This window comes from Pelophylax lessonae (assembly GCF_965119305.1).
Source record: "Pelophylax lessonae genome assembly, chromosome: 6".
NCBI lineage: Eukaryota > Metazoa > Chordata > Amphibia > Anura > Ranidae > Pelophylax > Pelophylax lessonae.
Window position 1 is genome coordinate 442,246 of NC_138773.1, and position 24,109 is coordinate 466,354.

The window sequence follows — 24,109 nt, forward strand, 5'->3', positions numbered from 1 at the left end:
TACGAGGGAGAGGAGGATAACCCTGACACTGGACGATGGAGGAGGACAGGACATACAAGGGAGAGGAGGATAACCCTGACACTGGATGATGGAGGAGGACAGGACATACAAGGGAGAGGAGGATAACCCTGACACTGGATGATGGAGGAGGACATACAAGGGAGAGGAGGATAACCCTGACACTGGATGATGGAGGAGGACATACAAGGGAGAGGAGGATAACCCTGACACTGGATGATGGAGGAGGACATACAAGGGAGAGGAGGATAACCCTGACACTGGATGATGGAGGAGGACAGGACATACATGGGAGAGGAGGATAACCCTGACACTGGATGATGGAGGAGGACATACAAGGGAGAGGAGGATAACCCTGACACTGGATGATGGAGGAGGACATACAAGGGAGAGGAGGATAACCCTGACACTGGAGGATGGAGGAGGACAGGACATACAAGGGAGAGGAGGATAACCCTGACACTGGATGATGGAGGAGGACAGGACATACAAGGGAGAGGAGGATAACCCTGACACTGGATGACGGAGGAGGACAGGACATACAAGGGAGAGGAGGATAACCCTGACACTGGATGATGGAGGAGGACAGGACATACAAGGGAGAGGAGGATAACCCTGACACTGGATGATGGAGGAGGACATACAAGGGAGAGGAGGATAACCCTGACACTGGATGATGGAGGAGGACATACAAGGGAGAGGAGGATAACCCTGACACTGGATGATGGAGGAGGACATACAAGGGAGAGGAGGATAACCCTGACACTGGATGATGGAGGAGGACATACAAGGGAGAGGAGGACAACCCTGACACTGGATGATGGAGGAGGACATATAAGGGAGAGGAGGATAACCCTGACACTGGATGATGGAGGAGGACAGGACATACAAGGGAGAGGAGGACAACCCTGACCCTGGACGATGGAGGAGGACATATAAGGGAGAGGAGGATAACCCTGACACTGGATGATGGAGGAGGACCGGACATACAAGGGAGAGGAGGATAACCCTGACACTGGATGATGGAGGAGGACATACAAGGGAGAGGAGGATAACCCTGACCCTGGACGATGGAGGAGGACATACAAGGGAGAGGAGGATAACCCTGACACTGCATGATGGAGGAGGACATACAAGGGAGAGGAGGATAACCCTGACCCTGGACGATGGAGGAGGACATACAAGGGAGAGGAGGATAACCCTGACACTGGATGATGGAGGACAGGACATACAAGGGAGAGGAGGATAACCCTGACACTGGATGATGGAGGAGGACATACAAGGGAGAGGAGGATAACCCTGACACTGGATGACGGAGGAGGACAGGACATACAAGGAAGAGGAGGATAACCCTGACACTGGATGATGGAGGAGGACATACAAGGGAGAGGAGGATAACCCTGACACTGGATGATGGAGGAGGACAGGACATACAAGGGAGAGGAGGATAACCCTGACACTGGATGATGGAGGAGGACATACAAGGGAGAGGAGGATAACCCTGACACTGGATGATGGAGGAGGACATACAAGGGAGAGAGGATAACCCTGACACTGGATGATGGAGGAGGACAGGACATACAAGGGAGAGGAGGATAACCCTGACACTGGATGATGGAGGAGGACATACAAGGGAGAGGAGGATAACCCTGACACTGGATGATGGAGGAGGACAGGACATACAAGGGAGAGGAGGATAACCCTGACCCTGGACGATGGAGGAGGACATACAAGGGAGAGGAGGATAACCCTGACACTGGATGATGGAGGACAGGACATACAAGGGAGAGGAGGATAACCCTGACACTGGATGATGGAGGAGGACATACAAGGGAGAGGAGGATAACCCTGACACTGGATGATGGAGGAGGACAGGACATACAAGGGAGAGGAGGATAACCCTGACACTGGTTGATGGAGGAGGACATACAAGGGAGAGGAGGATAACCCTGACACTGGATGATGGAGGAGGACAGGACATACAAGGGAGAGGAGGATAACCCTGACACTGGATGACGGAGGAGGACAGGACATACAAGGGAGAGGAGGATAACCCTGACACTGGTTGATGGAGGAGGACATACAAGGGAGAGGAGGATAACCCTGACCCTGGATGATGGAGGAGGACAGGACATACAAGGGAGAGGAGGATAACCCTGACACTGGATGATGGAGGAGGACATACAAGGGAGAGGAGGATAACCCTGACACTGGATGATGGAGGAGGACAGGACATACAAGGGAGAGGAGGATAACCCTGACACTGGATGATGGAGGAGGACATACAAGGGAGAGGAGGATAACCCTGACACTGGATGATGGAGGAGGACCGGACATACAAGGGAGAGGAGGACAACCCTGACACTGGATGATGGAGGAGGACATACAAGGGAGAGGAGGATAACCCTGACCCTGGATGATGGAGGAGGACAGGACATACAAGGGAGAGGAGGATAACCCTGACACTGGATGATGGAGGAGGACATACAAGGGAGAGGAGGATAACCCTGACACTGGATGATGGAGGAGGACCGGACATACAAGGGAGAGGAGGATAACCCTGACACTGGATGATGGAGGAGGACATACAAGGGAGAGGAGGACAACCCTGACACTGGATGATGGAGGAGGACATATAAGGGAGAGGAGGATAACCCTGACACTGGATGATGGAGGAGGACCGGACATACAAGGGAGAGGAGGATAACCCTGACCCTGGACGATGGAGGAGGACAGGACATACAAGGGAGAGGAGGATAACCCTGACACTGGACGATGGAGGAGGACAGGACATACAAGGGAGAGGAGGATAACCCTGACACTGGATGATGGAGGAGGACAGGACATACAAGGGAGAGGAGGATAACCCTGACACTGGATGATGGAGGAGGACAGGACATACAAGGGAGAGGAGGATAACCCTGACACTGGATGATGGAGGAGGACAGGACATGCGAGGAAGGGAGAGGAGGATAACCCTGACACTGACATACCAGTGATGTTGAACTGAGTCGCATTGAGCTCATTGAGTAATCGATCGAGTTCACATAATCCTCCACCCACAGCTGGGGAGACGGAGGGCGAGCCATACTTCTTCACCGTGCTGCAGACAGGAAAGTGGGGGTTATCCTCTCCGGCAGGAACCGATTGGAGAATACAACAAACTATCCAATAGAGCAGGGCTGCTGTGAAAAATCATGGGGCCCCATAGAGCCTACCTGCCAGGGCACCTCGTCTTAGGGTTAGGGTCCCACAAATGTCAGCCCTCCTCCTTGGCAGGTGCCTGGGCCCCCCTTTTGAACTGATGGGGCCTGAGCTCAGAACAGGAGGGCTGACTGTACTGCCTTATCAGCAGCCCTGCAATAGAGTAACAGAAAAGCATATGGGGGGGAGGGGGTCTTACCTGTACAGGTGGGACTTGTCAGCTGCGGAATTTTCCAGTTCGGAGTCGGAATACGGCACTGCTGTCTGTGAGAAGAAGATTGTCAGTTCCTTGGACTATCACTATGCCAGTAGTTGAGCAGAGTAGTTGAACGTACCTTGGGGTCATAGGGCGGGGGTGAGGGGCGCTGCTCCTCATTGGCCTCATCTCTTTCCTGAGTATCAGTCAGTAGGACGGGGCAGCGAGTTGGAGACGTTATCTGAAGGTCAGCGAGTAATGCATCTAAAGGATGGAAACCAATCATTACCACAAGGATCCTCTGGGCTATTCATCGGGAAATATAAAATGCAGTAACCAACAGCAACCACTAAAAGGAGTAAAAATAATATATATGGACAGACATGTATACAGTATATATCAGGGATATAGAGTTACCTAAATCTTCCATGAGGGGAAGTACTGTACAGAGGTCACCAGGAGGGGGCGCTCTGTAGCGAGATCACCAGGAGGGGGCGCTCTGTAGAGAGATTACCAGGAGGGGGCGCTCTGTAGAGAGATCACCAGGAGGGGGCGCTCTGTAGAGAGATCACCAGGAGGGGGCGCTCTGTAGAGAGATCACCAGGAGGGGGCGCTCTGTGGAGAGATCACCAGGAGGGGGCGCTCTGTAGAGAGATTACCAGGAGGGGGCACTCTGTAGAGAGATCACCAGGAGGGGGCGCTCTGTAGAGAGATCACCAGGAGGGGGCGCTCTGTAGAGAGACCACCAGGAGGGGGCGCTCTGTAAAGAGATCACCAGGAGGGGGCGCTCTGTGGAGAGATCACATGGAGGGGGCGCTCTGTAGAGAGATCACCAGGAGGGGGCGCTCTGTAGAGAGATCACCAGGAGGGGGCGCTCTGTAGAGAGATCACCAGGAGGAGGCGCTCTGTAAAGAGATCACCAGGAGGGGGCGCTCTGTGGAGAGATCACATGGAGGGGGCGCTCTGTAGAGAGATCACCAGGAGGGGGCGCTCTGTAGAGAGATCACCAGGAGGGGGCGCTCTGTAGAGAGATCACCAGGAGGGGGCGCTCTGTAGAGAGATCACCAGGAGGGGGCGTTCTGTGGAGAGATCACCAGGAGGGGGCGCTCTGTGCAGAGATCACCAGGAAGAGGCGCTCTGTGGAGAGATCACCAGGAGGGGGCGCTCAGTAAAGTAATAACCAGGAGGAGCGTTGTAGGTGGACACCAAGCAGCTGGGCCAGCACTGCAAAGAGAAAAGTAGGTAATGGTTAGGCGGGGGTATTTAGAGGTTGGGATATAAAAGGAAATATTGGTGCCGGTATGGAGAGGGAGGAGAACGGACTGAGGGCGGCAGGAAAAGGGGAGCTTTAGGATGAGACTAAGATGAGATATAGAGAGTAGGAGTGCAGAGGATGGGAGTGTAGTAGAGAGGGTAGGAGTGTAGTAGGGAGGGTAGGAGTGTAGTAGGGAGGGTAGTAGGGGGGTAGTAGGGAGGGTAGCAGAGAGAAGCAGAGAACTGACATGCATCCTGGGTCCAGCGGTCGGAGTGAGGGTTTCGGAGAGTTGCAGGAATGGGGATGGATGTGGGATTGGGAGGGTAGGAGTGTAGTAGGGAGGGTAGTAGGGGGGTAGCAGAGAGGGTAGTAGGGGGTAGTAGGGAGGGTAGTAGAGGGGTAGCAGGGAGGGTAGGGGTGTAGTATGGAGGGTAGGAGGGTAGTAGGGAGGGTAGGAGTGTAGTAGGGAGGGTAGTAGGAGGGTAGTAGGTGGGTAGTAGGGAGGGTAGCAGAGAGAAGCAGAGAACTGACATGCATCCTGGGTCCGGCGGTCGGAGTGAGGGATTTCGGCGGGTTGCAGGAATGGGGATGGATGTGGGATTGGGAGGGTAGGAGTGTAGTAGGGGGGTAGCAGGGAGTGTAGTAGGGGGGTAGTAGGGAGGGTAGTATGGGGGTAGAAGGGAGGGTAGTAGGGGGTAGCAGGGAGGGTAGGAGTGTAGTAGGGAGGGTAGGAGGGTAGTAGGGAGGGTAGTAGCAGGGTAGCAGGAAGGGTAGCAGAGAGAAGCAGAGAACTGACATGCATCCTATGTCCGGCGGTCGGAGTGAGGGTTTCGGAGGGTTGCAGGAATGGGGATGGATGTGGGATTGGGAGGATAGTAGGGAGGGTAGTAGGGAGGGTAGTAGGGGGTAGCAGGGAGGGTAGTAGGGAGGATAGTAGGGGTGTAGTAGGGAGGGTAGTAGGGAGGGTAGTAGGGGGGTAGTAGGGAGGGTAGTAGGGGGGTAGTAGGGAGGGTAGTAGGGGGTAGCAGGGAGGGTAGTAGGGGGTAGTAGGGAGGGTAGCAGAGAACTGACATGCATCCTGGGTCCGGCGGTCGGAGTGAGGGTTTCGGAGGGTTGCAGGAATGGGGATGGATGTGGGATTGGGAGGGTAGTGGGGAGGGTAGGAGTGTAGTAGGGAGGGTAGTATGTGAGTAGTAGGGAGGGTAGGAGGGTAGTAGGGGGGTAGCAGGGAGGGTAGCAGAGAGAAGCAGAGAACTGACATGCATCCTGGGTCCGGCGGTCGGAGTGAGGGTTTCGGAGGGTTGCAGGAATGGGGATGGATGTGGGATTGGGAGGGTAGGAGTGTAGTAGGGAGGATAGGAGGGTAGTAGGGAGGATAGTAGGGAGGGTAGGAGTGTAGTAGGGAGGGTAGTAGGGGGGTAGTAGGGAGGGTAGTAGGGGGTAGTAGGGAGGGTAGTAGGGGGGTAGTAGGGAGGGTAGTAGTGTAGTAGGGAGGGTAGGAGGGTAGTAGGGGTAGTAGGGAGGGTAGCAGAGAGAAGCAGAGAACTGACATGCATTCTGGGTCCGGCGGTCGGAGTGAGGGTTTCGGAAGGTTGCAGGAATGGGGATGGATGTGGGATTGGGAGGGTAGGAGTGTAGTAGGGAGGGTAGTAGGGGGGTAGCAGAGAGGGTAGTAGGGGGTAGTAGGGAGGGTAGTAGAGGGGTAGCAGGGAGGGTAGGGGTGTAGTATGGAGGGTAGGAGGGTAGTAGGGAGGGTAGGAGTGTAGTAGGGAGGGTAGTAGGAGGGTAGTAGGTGGGTAGTAGGGAGGGTAGCAGAGAGAAGCAGAGAACTGACATGCATCCTGGGTCCGGCGGTCGGAGTGAGGGATTTCGGCGGGTTGCAGGAATGGGGATGGATGTGGGATTGGGAGGGTAGGAGTGTAGTAGGGGGGTAGCAGGGAGTGTAGTAGGGGGGTAGTAGGGAGGGTAGTATGGGGGTAGAAGGGAGGGTAGTAGGGGGTAGCAGGGAGGGTAGGAGTGTAGTAGGGAGGGTAGGAGGGTAGTAGGGAGGGTAGTAGCAGGGTAGCAGGAAGGGTAGCAGAGAGAAGCAGAGAACTGACATGCATCCTATGTCCGGCGGTCGGAGTGAGGGTTTCGGAGGGTTGCAGGAATGGGGATGGATGTGGGATTGGGAGGATAGTAGGGAGGGTAGTAGGGAGGGTAGTAGGGGGTAGCAGGGAGGGTAGTAGGGAGGATAGTAGGGGTGTAGTAGGGAGGGTAGTAGGGAGGGTAGTAGGGGGGTAGTAGGGAGGGTAGTAGGGGGGTAGTAGGGAGGGTAGTAGGGGGGTAGAAGGGAGGGTAGTAGGGGGTAGTAGGGAGGGTAGCAGAGAACTGACATGCATCCTGGGTCCGGCGGTCGGAGTGAGGGTTTCGGAGGGTTGCAGGAATGGGGATGGATGTGGGATTGGGAGGGTAGGAGTGTAGTAAGGGAGGTAGTAGGGAGGGTAGGAGTGTAGTAGGGAGGATAGAAGGGTAGTAGGGAGGGTAGTAGGTGGGTAGTAGGGAAGGTAGCAGAGAGAAGCAGAGAACTGACATGCATCCTGGGTCCGGCGGTCGGAGTGAGGCTTTCGGAGGGTTGCAGGAATGGGGATGGATGTGGGATTGGGAGGGTAGGAGTGTAGTAAGGGAGGTAGTAGGGAGGGTAGGAGTGTAGTAGGGAGGATAGAAGGGTAGTAGGGAGGGTAGTAGGTGGGTAGTAGGGAAGGTAGCAGAGAGAAGCAGAGAACTGACATGCATCCTGGGTCCGGCGGTCGGAGTGAGGGTTTCGGAGGGTTGCAGGAATGGGGATGGATGTGGGATTGGGAGGGTCCCTCCTCGTCTATTTTTCTCCTTTTATGGGAAACAGAAGTCTGTTCCTCGCTGGAGATATAAACACGGAGAGACAGAAAACCGCACATGTCTGACAGTGAGAGTGCAGGAAGTCCTCCCCTCTCATCCACTCCCTGTGTGTCTGAAATAAGAACTATCTGTGTGTCCTCATCACATTCCTCACTACTCATTATGGAAAAGAAACTCAATTTATTCCTATGAGGCAGCATTCTGTCACCGCTTATGTCTCACTGCTCTCGGTCTGTCGCCGTGTCTGCGCTCGATCTGTCGCAGTGTCTGCACTCGATCTGTCGCAGTGTCTGCGCTCGCTTTGTCGCCGTGTCTGTGCTCGTTCTGTCGCAGTGTCTGCACTCGATCTGTCGCAGTGTCTGCACTCGATCTGTCGCAGTGTCTGCGCTCTGTCGCAGTGTCTGCACTCGATCTGTCGCAGTGTCTGCACTCGATCTGTCGCAGTGTCTGCGCTCTGTCGCAGTGTCTGCGCTCGATCTGTCGCAGTGTCTGCACTCGATCTGGCGCCGTGTCTGCGCTCGATCTGTCGCTGTGTCTGCACTCGATCTGTCGCCATGTCTGCTCTCCGTCTGTCAGTGTATCCGCGATCGATCTGTCGCCTTGTCTGCTCTCGGTCTGTCGCTGTGTCTGCTCTCGGTCTGTCGCTGTGTCTGCTCTCGGTCTGTCGCTGTGTCTGCACTCGATCTGTCGACGTGTCTGCGCTCAATCTGTCGCTGTGTCTGCGCTCGATCTGTCGCCATGTCTGCTCTCCGTCTGTCAGTGTATCCGCGATCGATCTGTCGCCTTGTTTGCTCTCGGTCTGTCGCTGTGTCTGCGCTCGATCTGTCGACGTGTCTGCGCTCAATCTGTCGCTGTGCCTGCGTTTGATCTGTCGCTATGTCTGTGATCTGTCGCCGTGTCTGCACTCGATCTGTCGCCGTGTCTGCACTCGATCTGTCGCCGTGTCTGCGATCTGTTGCCGTGTCTGAGCTCGATCTGTCGCCATGTCTGCACTCAATCTGACGCCATGTCTGCGCTCGATCTGACTCCATGTCTACGCTCGATCTGTCGCCGTGTGCCTCCCCCCCTCCCCTCAGTTTTTTTACCCTGCTTGTTTTTTTGCGGCTCCCAGCTCCATGTCTCTGGAAACAATTTGGAGAAATGATTTCCTGTCTCTGGAATGATATTTCTGTAGAAGGGAAAGCTGGACTGGAGCGCCCCCATCTGGCAGACGTCATCGGTCTGGAATGACACAAAGTTGCAGATTGTAGATAAAGGCAGCCGGCAGATTTTGGGAGAAAATGTTTTATTCCGAAAACCACAATTCTTTTCCATGCGGCTTCCTCGAACGTTCTCATTGTGAATGAACTTCTCTTTTGACTCCACTATCTGTTAGAAAACTGAACGAATGTTCCTAAATGGAAACATTAAGGGCCGGCTCACACTTATGCGAATTAGATGCAGGTTTCCCAATGACAGGAGAGTGTGCCCGTCTCTCATTGGATCACACAGGTCCGAGGCGGCCGCGGTCTGCATTTGGAAAGGGTCCTGTGCGTCTTTGGTTCCAAATCAGGTGCGAATTCAGACAAACATTGCGCACATGTATGGATGAACAGGGACGCACCGGACCCCCTGCTGTGAGCTGCTTTGTCAAGGGGCCGGCGTCCGCTATCGTCCCTAGCAACCATGACTCATCTGCTGTCCTTGCTACATAGTTTGTGAGGCTGAAAAAAGACATCAGTCCATCCAGTTCAACCTATGATGTGTGTGTGTTTGATGTTAACCGTACATTGTATACCCCTGTATGTTGTACATTGTATACCCCCTGTATGTTGTACATTGTATACCCCTGTATGTTGTACATTGTATACCCCCTGTATGTTGTACATTGTATACCCCTGTATGTTGTACATTGTATACCCCCTGTATGTTGTACATTGTATACCCCTGTATGTTGTACATTGTATACCCCCTGTATGTTGTACATTGTATACCCCTGTATGTTGTACATTGTATACCCCTGTATGTTGTACATTGTATACCCCCTGTATGTTGTACATTGTATACCCCCTGTATGTTGTACATTGTATACCCCTGTATGTTGTACATTGTATACCCCCCTGTATGTTGTACATTGTATACCCCTGTATGTTGTACATTGTATACCCCCTGTATGTTGTACATTGTATACCCCCTGTATGTTGTACATTGTATACCCCTGTATGTTGTACATTGTATACCCCCCTGTATGTTGTACATTGTATACCCCTGTATGTTGTACATTGTATACCCCCTGTATGTTGTACATTGTATACCCCTGTATGTTGTACATTGTATACCCCCTGTATGTTGTACATTGTATACTCCTGTATGTTGTACATTGTATACCCCTGTATGTTGTACATTGTATACCCCCTGTATGTTGTACATTGTATACCCCTGTATGTTGTACATTGTATACCCCCTGTATGTTGTACATTGTATACCCCTGTATGTTGTACATTGTATACCCCCTGTATGTTGTACATTGTATACTCCTGTATGTTGTACATTGTATACCCCTGACAGAAGAATGTAAACAAAAGAAAAACGGCGTAGGGTCCCCCCAAAATCCATACCAGATCCTTCTCTGAGCATGCAGCCTGGCAGGCCAGGAAAGGGGGAGACGAGCAAGCGCCCCCCTCTCCTGAACCATACCAGGCCACATGCCCTCAATATGGGAGGGGAGAGGGAGGAATCTTCCCAAAAGCACCTTGTCTCCATGTTGATGGGTGGTGGTTGTGGGGATCTGCAGGTGAGGGGGCTTATCGGAATCTGAAAGCGCCCTTTAACAAGGGTCCCCCAGATCCCTGCCCCCCCCCTTCTCCATTTGAATGTGTATGAGGTACATAGTATCCTAATCTAGTGATGTCGCAAACCTAAAATTTGCCGTTCGCGAACGGCGAACGCAAACCTCCGCAAATGTTCGCGAGCGGCGAACCGGGCGAACCGGGCGAACCGCAATAGACTTCAATAGGCAGGCGAATTTTAAAACCCACAGGGACTCTTTCTGGCCACAATAGTGATGGAAAAGTTGTTTCAAGGGGACTAACACCTGGACTGTGGCATGCCGGAGGGGGATCCATGGCAAAACTCCCATGGAAAATTACGTAGTTGACGCAGAGTCGGGTTTTAATCCATAAAGGGCATAAATCACCTAACATCCCTAAATTGCTTGGAATAACGTGCTTTAAAACATCCAGTGTGTGTATATGATCAGGTATGATGTTGTATCAATCAGGTAGTGTAAGGGTTACGCCCGCTTCACAGTGACAGACCAAACTCTGACAGACCAAACTCCCCATTTAACAGTCAGTCAGTCAGTCCATTTGCACAACCGCAAACTCTCCATTTGCACAAGGTTGGATACCAAGCTAGCCATGTCCCGTTCCTTGTCCTCACTGACGTCATTGAAGGTCTCTTCCTCCACCCAGCCACGTACAACACCAAGGGTCCCCGAAAGGTGACAACAAACCCCCTGGGACGCCTGCTGTGGTTGGTATTCCACCTCCTCAAAGCCACCTTCCTCCTCTGACTTCTCTTCTTCAGACTCCTCTCTCTGCGTTGCCACAGGTCCAGCAATCGACAACGACAAGGCTGCTTCTGGTGGTGATGGGGACCACAACTCTTCCTCTTCATGCTCATCTATGGCCTGATCCAGCACTCTTCGCAGGGCGCGCTCCAGAAAAAACGCATATGGGATGAGGTCGATGATGTTGCCTTGGGTTTGACTGACCAGGTTTGTCACCTCCGCAAAAGGACGCATGAGCCTACAGCCATTGTGCATGAGAATTCAGTAACGCGGCCAAAAAATACCCAGCTCCGCAGAGGCTGTCCTCTGTTTTTTAAATTAAAAAAATCTGTTCTTATCAGTTTAATCCCTGTTACATTACATCCCCTATCAGGGGCCGGTGTATGGAATAGATTTTAGGAACCGGGAGATGGAAAAAGATGGTTGGTCTATCCTCTTACTTCCAATTTTGGGCACTGCACGTGTGCCGTGCAATGTACTGTGCCATCCTATATGAGTGGTGTGTTAAGTAGTACTATTCTTATCAGTTTAATCCCTGTTACGTCCCCTATCAGGGGACGTGTATTGAATAGATTTTAGACAACCCCAAAGAGTTGTCAATAGTTGACACACTCATGACATAAATTTTATTCCTCTATGCGTCAATCTTGGTGTAGTGATGACTGTGCTCATGCGCACGTTTCGGAGATTGCAGGCGATGGCGGTTTCTCAAAGCCTATGGTCGTGCTGAGGTAGTTCAGTGACAATTAAGTGACCCAGAAAACAATGATTCTGCAGTGTGGGCCCATTGTTGGCCTAGTAGGCTTTAATGATCACAAAGAAAATTAATGTTTTTTCTATGAAAAATTATCCAGCGGATCGCTTTTGGTCTGTTCACAATGAAGCAACGACCTTATCATCTGGGGTGTGCCAACATTGCCAACACACTCCTAGAGGTGATCGCTTCATTGTGATACGCAAACCCCTTCACCACAACAAGGTAACGATCACGAAGGGGAATTGACACATGTACAGTGCCTTGTGAAAGTATTCGGCCCCCTTGAACTTTGCGACCTTTTGCCACATTTCAGGCTTCAAACATAAAGATATAAAACTGTAATTTTTTGTGAAGAATCAACAACAAGTGGGACACAATCATGAAGTGGAACAAAATTTATTGGATATTTCAAACTTTTTTAACAAATAAAAAAACTGAAAAATTGGGCGTGCAAAACTATTCAGCCCCTTTACTTTCAGTGCAGCAAACTCTCTCCAGAAGTTCAGTGAGGATCTCTGAATGATCCAATGTTGACCTAAATGACTAATGATGATAAATAGAATCCACCTGTGTGTAATCAAGTCTCCGTATAAATGCACCTGCACTGTGATAGACTCAGAGGTCCATTTAAAGCGCAGAGAGCATCATGAAGAACAAGGAACACACCAGGCAGGTCCGAGATACTGTTGTGGAGAAGTTTAAAGCCGGATTTGGATACAAAAAGATTTCCTAAGCTTTAAACATCCAAGGAGCGCTGTGCAAGCGATAATATTGAAATGGAAGGAGTATCAGACCACTGCAAATCTACGAAGACCTGGCCGTCCCTCTAAACTTTCAGCTCATACAAGGAGAAGACTGATCAGAGATGCAGCCAAGAGGCCCATGATCACTCTGGATGAACTGCAGAGATCTACAGCTGAGGTGGGAGACTCTGTCCATAGGACAACAATCAGTCGTATACTGCACAAATCTGCCCTTTATGGAAGAGTGACAAGAAGAAAGCCATTTCTTAAAGATATCCATAAAAAGTGTTGTTTAAAGTTTGCCACAAGCCACCTGGGAGACACCAAACATGTGGAAGAAGGGGCTCTGGTCAGATGAAACCAAAATCAAACTTTTTGGCAACAATGCAAGACGTTATGTTTGGCGTAAAAGCAACACAGCTCATCACCCTGAACACACCATCCCCACTGTGAAACATGGTGGTGGCAGCATCATGGTTTGGGCCTGCTTTTCTTCAGCAAGGGGAAGATGGTTAAAATTGATGGGAAGATGGATGGAGCCAAATACAGGACCATTCTGGAAGAAAACCTGATGGAGTCTGCAAAAGACCTGAGACTGGGACGGAGATTTGTCTTCCAACAAGACAATGATCCAAAACAAAGCAAAATCTACAATGGAATGGTTCACAAATAAACATATCCAGGTGTTAGAATGGCCAAGTCAAAGTCCAGACCTGAATCCAATTGAGAATCTGCGGAAAGAACTGAAAACTGCTGTTCACAAACGCTCTTCATCCAACCTCACTGAGCTCGAGCTGTTTTGCAAGGAGGAATGGGCAAAAAATTCAGTCTCTCGATGTGCAAAACTGATAGAGACATACCCTGCTGCATTCTCCTGCACATTTTTTTCCGCACATTTATCTATTTTGCATATAAGTTTCCCGCACCTTTTTGCCATTTAGATATTGGATTCACCTAGCACTATTTGTTGTTTCATCTATCACCATTTATATTTATTAATTTATCAATTTGAGTCCACATTTATTTAAGGTTGTTTATTCTGTATTAATTTTGTTGATCATTTATCCAAATTGTCACATATTTATTATTGGATATATATACGAAGGTATATCCATTCATTGTAGCACTTTGCACTACGCCCTCTGGTGGCCATTTTTTATATTTTTTAATCATTATATTTTTTTATTTTTCATTTCAATTATTGAGTTTTACCTTCACATCATACATTTATATATTTATTCTTCAATCACATTTGAGTATAACACACAATATTTATATATTTATATATTTCAGCACCTATTTGCACTTCATAGACTAAGCAGCGCCATCACCTTCACTCCTACATACTTATTTATATAGCCTTTCGGCTATAGTTCAAGGGAGGCTGCAGCTTATCTGTGCACATAATTTATCCCTGGATAGCCTTAGCGCGGATTTAATCAGATGACATACCCCAAGCGACTTACAGCTGTAATCGCAGCAAAAGGTGGCGCTACAAAGTATTAACTTAAGGGGGCTGAATAATTTTGCACGCCCAATTTTTCAGTTTTTTATTTGTTAAAAAAGTTTGAAATATCCAATAAATTTCATTCCACTTCATGATTGTGTCCCACTTGTTGATTCTTCACAAAAAATTACAGTTTTATATCTTTATGTTTGAAGCCTGAAATGTGGCAAAAGGTCGAAAAGTTCAAGGGGGCCGGAAAAATCAATGTTTTCCAGGCAGAAAGTGCACTAAAACATTGCTGCTTGAACCCTAGTTGGTGGCGGAGAAGTCACGTAAGTCATCCGGCATGCAGAGATTAAATACAGCAGCGTATGGCCCAAGGCATCTCATCAGGCCTTTTTTAGTCAAATGCATCCCCCACTGTCAGTCCCTTCGGGATCCATGCCTCATTCATCTTAATAAAGGTGAGGTAATCTAGACTTTTTTGACCTAGGCGACTTCTCTTCTCAGTGACAATACCTCCTGCTGCGCTGAAGGTCCTTTCTGACAGGACACTTGAAGCGGGGCAGGCCAGAAGTTCTATCGCAAATTGGGATAGCTCAGTCCACAGGTCAAGCCTGCACACCCAGTAGTCAAGAGGTTCATCGCTCCTCAGAGTGTCGATATCTGCAGTTAAGGCAAGGTAGTCTGCTACCTGTCGGTCGAGTCGTTCTCTGAGGGTGGACCCCAAAGGGCTGTGGCGATGCGTAGGACTTAAAAAGCTCTGCATGTCCTCCATCAACAACACGTCTGTAAAGCGTCCTGTCCTTGCCGGCGTGGTTGTGGTGGTAGGAGGAGGATTACTTTCACCTCTTCCCCTGTTGGATTCCCGTTGTGCTGTGACATCACCCTTATACGCTGTGTAAAGCATACTTTTTAACTTGTTTTGTAACTGCTGCATCCTTCCGACTGCCGGTAATTCGGTAACATTTCAGACACTTTCTGCTTATACCGGGGTCTAGTAGCGTGGCCACCCAGTACAGGTCGTTCTCCTTCAGCCTTTTTATACGAGGGTCCCTCAACAGGCATGACAGCATGAAAGACCCCATTTGCACAAGGTTGGATGCCGAGCTACTCATGTCCAATTCCTCGTCCTCACTGATGTCATTGAAGGTGTGTTCTTCCCCCCCAGCCACGTACAACACCACGGGTACCAGATAGGTGACAACGAGCACCCTGGGATGCCTGCTGTGGTTGGTGTTCCTCCTCCTCAAAGCCACATTCCTCCTCTAACTCCTCTTCCTCAGACTCCTCTTCCAGCGTTGCCGCAGGTCCAGCAATCGATGGTAAGGCTCTTTCTGGTGGTGATGGTGACCACAACTCTTCCTCTTCACGCTCATCTACGGCCTGATCCAGCACTCTTCGCAGGGCACGCTCCAGGAAGAAAACAAATGGGATGATGTCGCTGATGGTGCCTTTGGTGCGACTGACTAGGTTTGTCACCTCCTCAAAAGGACGCATGAGCCTACAGGCATTGCGCATGAGCGTCCAGTAACGTGGCAAAAAAATACCCAGCTCCGCAGAGGCTGTCCTAGCACCCCGGTCATACAAATACTCGTTGGCGGCTTTTTCTTGTTGGAGCAGGCGGTCGAATATTAGGAGTGTTGAATTCCAAAGTGTTGGGCTGTCGCAAATCAAGCGCCTCACTGGCATGTTGTTTCGCCGCTGAATATCGGAAAAGTGCGCCATGGCCGTGTAGGAACGCCTGAAATGGCCACACACCTTCCTGGCCTGCTTGAGGACGTCCTGTAAGCCTGGGTACTTATGCACAAAGCGTTGTACAATCAGATTCAACACATGTGCCATGCACGGCACATGTGTCAACTTGCCCAAATTCAATGCCTCCAACAAATTGCTTCCGTTGTCACACACCACTTTGCCGATCTCCAGTTGGTGCGGGGTCAGCCACTGATCCACCTGTGCATTCAGGGCAGACAGGAGTGCTGGTCCGGTGTGACTCTCTGCTTTCAGGCAAGTCAACCCCAAGACGACGTGACACTGTCGTATCCGGCATGTGGAATAGCCCCTGGGGAGCTGGGGGGGTGCAGTTGGTGTGGAGCAAGACGCAACAGCAGTAGAGGACTCAGCCGAGGAGGTTAGCAAAGAGGATGGAGTAGGAGGAGTAGAGGAGGTGGCAGCAGGCCTGCCTGCAAGTCGTGGCGGTGTCACCAACTCCTCTGCAGCAGAGCCACGCATTCCATGCTTGGCAGCCGCCAGCAGGTTTACCCAATGCGCAGTGTACGTTATATACCTGCCCTGACCGTGCTTTGCAGACCAGCTATCAGTGGTCAGATGGACCCTTGCCCCAACACTGTGTGCCAGACATGACATGACTTCCTTTTCCACAATAGAGTACAGGTTGGGGATTGCCTTTTGTGAAAAATAATTTCGGCCGGGTACCTTCCACTGCGGTGTCCCAATAGCGACAAATTTTTTGAAGGCCTCAGACTGCACCAGCTTGTATGGTAAAAGCTGAGAGTTCCGACAAGCCAGCTGTCAGACGCCGGGCAAGGGGGTGACTCTATGACATTGGCTTCTTACGCTCAAACATTTCCTTGACAGACACCTGACTGTGGGCAGATGAGCAGGAACCGCTGAAGGTGAGAGGCGGAGGGGCGGGTTGTCGATAGGGGGCATGGAGGACAGCAGTGGTTGACGTGGCTGAAGATGCTGGACCAGGAGGAGGATGGTGGCTTTCACTTTGTGTGCTGCTTGTAGTCATGTGTTAATCTCATAGGCGTTTGTGATGTGAGATCATGTGCCTTCGCAAAGCAGTTGTACCTAGGTGGGTGTTGGACTTCCCACGACTCAGTTTCTTTTGGCACAGGTTGCAAATGGCATCGCTGATATCAGAGGCAGACACACAAAAAAAATGCCACACTGCTGAGCTTTTCAATGACGGCATTCTGGTGGTGGCAACAGCTTGCGTTGATTGGCGTGCTGTCTGGCTGACCCCGGGTGCCGAATCTACATGCTGTCTGACTGTGCCACTAGCTCCTTGCGATGACCTCCCCCTGCTTCCAACTCGTCTCCTCCTCCTCTCTGTCTCCCCATCTGAACTTTCCCCCTCTTCTTCTTCTCCTCGAGCAGGCACCCAGGTGACATCCACAGACACATCGTCATCATCAGCCGCTTCACTTGACAACTCAGCAAAGGCAGCAGCAGCAGGTACAACATCATCATCATCATCATCACAATGTACGTCCATGTGTATAATGCTGCCTGACTGAGACATATCCCCGTTATCTACATCCTCTGGCACTAATGGTTGCGCATCACTTATTTCTTCCAACTGATGTGTAAATAACTCCTCTGACAGATCAAGTGAAGCGGCTGTGGTGCTAGTGTTGGTGGTGGTGCCGGCGGGCAGGCGAGTGGTAAATTGAGAGGTGCCCGAAGCTGAGCTGGAGGAGGATGGTGCATTAAGGTTCCGAGCGGAAGCTGTAGATGATTGGGTGTCCTGTGTAAGCCAGTCAACTATGTCCTCAGAATTTTTCGAGTTCAGGGTACGTGGCTTCTGAACACTGGGCATTATTCTAGGGCCAAAGGAAATCACAGCACCACGACCACGACGGCCCCTGCGGGGTGGCCTGCCTCTGTCTGTCATTTTTTTTTATAGAGTGGTACTATGCGTGCAAGGTGCTGTGCCACCCTATATGAGTGTTGGGCAGTGGGTACAGTACAGTCTGTGGACCTGACACTCACTGGCAGGCAACTTCAATTATAAAAAATAAATTATTTTTTAATTTGCAAGGTGCTGTGCCACCGTATATGAGTGGTGGGCACTGCAGTGGGCACAGTACAGTCTGTGGACCTGACACTCACTGGCAGGCAACTACAATTATAAAAAATAAATTATTTTTTAATTTGCAAGGTGCTGTGCCACCCTATATGAGTGTTGGGCAGTGGGTATAGTACAGTCTGTGGACCTGACACTCACTGGCAGGCAACTGCAATTATAAAAAAATAATATATTTAGCTACATGTCTTTGACAAAAAAAATTCAATGAGCGTATTTTTATTGGTTTGCGCAAAAGTTATAGCTAGTGTTGAGCGAACACGGACTGTATTATTCGTGTTCGTACCGAATAATTGGATTTTTTGTACCCGAACACGGACACGGACACTTTACTGTATGTTCGGGTAAAAATCCGTGTTCGGTCGTTTTATTTCCGGGTTTTGCATGCTTTGGCGCTCTTTTCATGGCGGGCTTTCAACAGCCAATCAACAATCGTTTAACTGGTGTGCCTTAAGCCATCCCAGCCATGCCTGCAAATGTCTCAGTAGCTGTGATTGGCCGTCTGAAGCATGTGACCAAGTCTTTATAAGTTCGAGGCAGCCGCAGCGGCGTCATTATGCTGCTTAGATTCAGGGACAGAGCACACATCAACGTGCTGGCTGCTGATTAGGGAAAGATAGGCAGGAAAAAACCATTTGTGTCCGGATAGAATTGAGGGACAGGTCGGAGTGTTTAGGCAGGGCGAGTTGTAGGCATTTTAGGGATAGAGTCTGCTGAATTATAGGGTCAGTGTCTTCTACAAACTACAATCGATATTGCTGTGTGGGGGGTGGGGTCTGCACTCAATCCTGATCTACGATCTCTTCTCAATCCTGTTAGGGACAGAGTCTGCTGAATTTTAGGGAAACTGTGTTCTACAAACTACAATCGATATTGCTGTGTGGTGTGGGATTGGAGATAGGCAGGTGTCAGTGATCCACATCCATTTTTCTGTGTGTGAGCTGCAGTGAACACAATCTTTTTGGGCTGCAGTGAACACAATCTTTTTGGGCTGCAGTGAACACAATCTTTTTGGGGTGCAGTGAACAAAATCTTTTTGGGGTGCAGTGAACACAATCCTTTTTGGTGTGCAGTGAACACAATCTTTGTGGGGTGCAGTGAACAAAATCCTTTGTGGGGTGCAGTGAACACAATCTTTTTGGGGTGCAGTGAACAAAATCCTTTTTGGGGTGCAGTGAACAACATCCTTTTTGGGGTGCAGTGAACACAATCTTTTTGGGGTGCAGTGAACAAAATCCTTTGTGGGGTGCAGTGAACACAATCTTTTTGGGGTGCAGTGAACACAATCTTTTTGGGGTGGAGTGAACAACATCCTTTTTGGGGTGCAGTGAACAAAATCCTTTTTGGGGTGCAGTGAACAAAATCATTTTTGGGGTGCAGTGAACACAATCTTTTTGGGGTGCAGTGAACACAATCTTTGTGGGGTGCAGTGAACACAATCTTTTTGGGGTGGAGTGAACAACATCCTTTTTGGGGTGCAGTGAACAACATCCTTTTTGGGGTGCAGTGAACACAATCTTTTTGGGGTGCAGTGAACACAATCTTTGTGGGGTACAGTGAACAGAATCTTTGTGGGGTACAGTGAACACAATCTTTGGGGGGTACAGTGAACACAATCTTTGTGAGGTGCAGTGAACACAATCTTTGTGGGGTGCAGTGAACAAAATCTTTGGGGGGTACAGTGAACACAATCTTTGTGGGGTGCAGTGAACAAAATCTTTGGGGGGTACAGTGAACACAATCTTTGTGAGGTGCAGTGAACACAATCTTTGTGGGGTGCAGTGAACACAATCATTGTGGGGTGCAGTGAACTCAATCTTTGTGGGGTACAGTGAACACAATCTCATACTTCTGAAGGTTTGAGGGTGCTGCCTGTTCCATACTCCCCCTACTCCTCATCTAGCCTTTTAGGGGTACAAACAATAGTAATTGGGGCCTAGTGTGGTTGTGTACGTGTGATATACATACACTTTTTTGGGATCATATTTTCTATTCCGCTATTTAATCAAAAACCTTTGGGGATCAGTTAAATTGGGGGATAGTCTGTGTTGGTACGTGTGAGAGAGATCCACCTTTCCAAGTTGTTGGGGTTCATCTCATACTTCTGAAGGTTTGAGGGTGCTGCCTGTTCCATACTCCCCCTACTCCTAGCCTTTTAGGGGTACAAACAATAGTAATTGGGGCCTAGTGTGGTTGTGTACGTGTGATATACATACACTTTTTTGGGATCATATTTTCTATTCCGCTATTTAATCAAAAACCTTTGGGGATCAGTTAAATTGGGGGATAGTCTGTGTTGGTACGTGTGAGAGAGATCCACCTTTCCAAGTTGTTGGGGTTCATCTCATACTTCTGAAGGTTTGAGGGTGCTGCCTGTTCCATACTCCCCCTACTCCTCATCTAGCCTTTTAGGGGTACAAACAATAGTAATTGGGGCCTAGTGTGGTTGTGTACGTGCGAGATACATACACTTTTTTTGATCATATTTCCTATTCCGCTATTCAATAAAAACCTTTGAGGATCAATTGAATTGCGGGATAGTCTGTGTCGGTACGTGTGAGAGAGATCCACCTTTCCAAGTTGTTGGGGTTCATCTCATACTTCTGAAGGTTTGAGGGTGCTGCCTGTTCCATACCCCCCCTACTCCTCATCTAGCCTTTTAGGGGTACAAACAATAGTAATTGGGGCCTAGTGTGGTTGTGTACGTGCGAGATACATACACTTTTTTTGATCATATTTCCTATTCCGCTATTCAATAAAAACCTTTGAGGATCAATTGAATTGCGGGATAGTCTGTGTCGGTACGTGTGAGAGAGATCCACCTTTCCAAGTTGTTGGGGTTCATCTCATACTTCTGAAGGTTTGAGGGTGCTGCCTGTTCCATACTCCCCCTACTCCTCATCTAGCCTTTTAGGGGTACAAACAATAGTAATTGGGGCCTAGTGTGGTTGTGTACGTGTGATATACATACACTTTTTTTGATCATATTTCCTATTCCGCTATTCAATAAAAACCTTTGAGGATCAATTGAATTGCGGGATAGTCTGTGTCGGTACGTGTGAGAGAGATCCACCTTTCCAAGTTGTTGGGGTTCATCTCATACTTCTGAAGGTTTGAGGGTGCTGCCTGTTCCATACCCCCCCTACTCCTCATCTAGCCTTTTAGGGGTACAAACAATAGTAATTGGGGCCTAGTTGGTTGTGTACGTGTGATATACATACACTTTTTTTGATCATATTTCCTATTCCGCTATTCAATAAAAACCTTTGAGGATCAATTGAATTGCGGGATAGTCTGTGTCGGTACGTGTGAGAGAGATCCACCTTTCCAAGTTGTTGGGGTTCATCTCATACTTCTGAAGGTTTGAGGGTGCTGCCTGTTCCATACTCCCCCTACTCCTCATCTAGCCTTTTAGGGGTACAAACAATAGTAATTGGGGCCTAGTGTGGTTGTGTACGTGTGATATACATACACTTTTTTTGATCATATTTCCTATTCCGCTATTCAATAAAAACCTTTGAGGATCAATTGAATTGCGGGATAGTCTGTGTCGGTACGTGTGAGAGAGATCCACCTTTCCAAGTTGTTGGGGTTCATCTCATACTTCTGAAGGTTTGAGGGTGCTGCCTGTTCCATACCCCCCCTACTCCTCATCTAGACTTTTAGGGGTACAAACAATAGTAATTGGGGCCTAGTGTGGTTGTGTACGTGCGAGATACATACACTTTTTTTGATCATATTTCCTATTCCGCTATTCAATAAAAACCTTTGAGGATCAATTGAATTGCGGGATAGTCTGTGTCGGTACGTGTGAGAGAGATCCACCTTTCCAAGTTGTTGGGGTTCATCTCATACTTCTGAAGGTTTGAGGGTGCTGCCTGTTCCATACTCCCCCTACTCCTCATCTAGCCTTTTAGGGGTACAAACAATAGTAATTGGGGCCTAGTGTGGTTGTGTACGTGTGATATACATACACTTTTTTTGATCATATTTCCTATTCCGCTATTCAATAAAAACCTTTGAGGATCAATTGAATTGCGGGATAGTCTGTGTCGGTACGTGTGAGAGAGATCCACCTTTCCAAGTTGTTGGGGTTCATCTCATACTTCTGAAGGTTTGAGGGTGCTGCCTGTTCCATACCCCCCCTACTCCTCATCTAGCCTTTTAGGGGTACAAACAATAGTAATTGGGGCCTAGTTGGTTGTGTACGTGCGAGATACATACACTTTTTTTGATCATATTTCCTATTCCGCTATTCAATAAAAACCTTTGAGGATCAATTGAATTGCGGGATAGTCTGTGTCGGTACGTGTGAGAGAGATCCACCTTTCCAAGTTGTTGGGGTTCATCTCATACTTCTGAAGGTTTGAGGGTGCTGCCTGTTCCATACTCCCCCTACTCCTCATCTAGCCTTTTAGGGGTACAAACAATAGTAATTGGGGCCTAGTGTGGTTGTGTACGTGTGATATACATACACTTTTTTTGATCATATTTCCTATTCCGCTATTCAATAAAAACCTTTGAGGATCAATTGAATTGCGGGATAGTCTGTGTCGGTACGTGTGAGAGAGATCCACCTTTCCAAGTTGTTGGGGTTCATCTCATACTTCTGAAGGTTTGAGGGTGCTGCCTGTTCCATACCCCCCCTACTCCTCATCTAGACTTTTAGGGGTACAAACAATAGTAATTGGGGCCTAGTGTGGTTGTGTACGTGCGAGATACATACACTTTTTTTGATCATATTTCCTATTCCGCTATTCAATAAAAACCTTTGAGGATCAATTGAATTGCGGGATAGTCTGTGTCGGTACGTGTGAGAGAGATCCACCTTTCCAAGTTGTTGGGGTTCATCTCATACTTCTGAAGGTTTGAGGGTGCTGCCTGTTCCATACCCCCCCTACTCCTCATCTAGCCTTTTAGGGGTACAAACAATAGTAATTGGGGCCTAGTGTGGTTGTGTACGTGTGATATACATACACTTTTTTTGGATCATATTTTCTATTCCGCTATTCAATAAAAACCTTTCTAGGGCAAGATCTTAAATTACAGAAATATGAGGAGACCGTCAAATAAGGGCCGTGGCCTGGGTCGTGGTGCTGCTGCTAGAGCTCCTGTTGCAAGGAGAGGACATGGTCGATCTGTGCCAGCTACACGCACAAGTGAAACACCTTCCTCAAGTGTGAGTAGGCGACAGAACCTGCATCAGTATTTGGTAGGGCATCAAACGCCCCTAGAAGTGATGAGGCCAGAACAAGTTGAGGCGATAGTAGATTGGTTTGCTGCTGACAGTGCCTCCAGTTCCTTCACATTGTCTCCCACCCAGTCTACTGCAGAAAGGTCAGAGTTGGCACCTGCAGCCAATGTCCAACCGTCTTTCACCTCACCCCCTTGCAAATCAGGCCAGCAGTCTGAGCCCCAAGCCATACAGCAGTCTCTTATTCTTTTTGAGGACTCTGTCAGCAGGGTTTCCCAGGGCCATCCACCTAGCCCTGCCCCAGAAGTGGAAGAGATTGAGTGCAGCGATGCCCAACCACTTATTTCTCAAGATGAGTACATGCAAGGATCATCGCAGCACGTCTCCGATGATGACGAAACGCAGGTGCCAACTGCTGCGGCGTTCAGCATTGTGGAGACCGACAAGGAGGGCAGGGGTGAAGACTGGGTGGAAGATGATGTGGAGGACGATGAGGTCCTCGACCCCACATGGAATGAACGTCATGCAGGTGACCTGAGTAGTTTGGAGGAAGAGGCGGTGGTCGCACAGAGCCACCAGCACAGCAGAAGAGGGAGCAGGGTGCAGAAGCGGAGCGGCCGTGCCCTAGACACTACGCCCGCTACTGCCCAACGCAGCAAGGGAACGAGCGCACCAAAGTCAGCTCAAAGGAGTTCTCTAGCGTGGAAGTTCTTTAGAAAATGTGCTGATGACAGGACATGAGTGGTTTGCACCCTGTGCAATCAGAGCTTGAAGCGAGGCATGAACCTTCTCAACCTGAGCACAACCTGCATGATCAGGCATCTAAGTGCAAAGCACGAGCTGCAGTGGAGTACACACCTTCAAAACCAAGAAACGTCTCTGGCTCATCCTGCTTCCTCTTCTGCTGCAGTCTCGGCCGCTCCAGCCACATCTGTAGTGATACCGGCACCTGCCACCCCGCAAACAGACGATCTGTCAGCAACACCACCACCTGGGTCACCAACAACCATCTCCACAATGTCCCGTGGAA

The 24,109-nt window shown here is 49.4% G+C and overlaps 1 protein-coding gene across 2 annotated transcripts in view; it reads right to left on the minus strand.

Moving 5' to 3' along the window:
- LOC309558772 (transforming growth factor beta-1-induced transcript 1 protein-like) overlaps positions 1 to 24,109 on the minus strand; it is a 202,228-nt gene that overhangs the window by 106,992 nt on the left and 71,127 nt on the right. Inside the window, exons 1-4 of one of the 2 annotated variants that reach the window (XM_082261820.1) lie at positions 3,836 to 4,085; positions 3,558 to 3,682; positions 3,422 to 3,486; positions 3,012 to 3,121 (exon numbers count right to left, since the gene is read on the minus strand). In XM_082261820.1, coding sequence (XP_082117946.1) covers positions 3,012 to 3,121; positions 3,422 to 3,486; positions 3,558 to 3,682; positions 3,836 to 3,848 — 313 coding nt within the window. In that variant the 5' untranslated portion in view covers positions 3,849 to 4,085. Of the gene's footprint in view, positions 1 to 3,011; positions 3,122 to 3,421; positions 3,487 to 3,557; positions 3,683 to 3,835; positions 4,086 to 24,109 lie in introns of those variants that run through there. The other variant, XM_082261821.1, reaches the window with a different exon arrangement.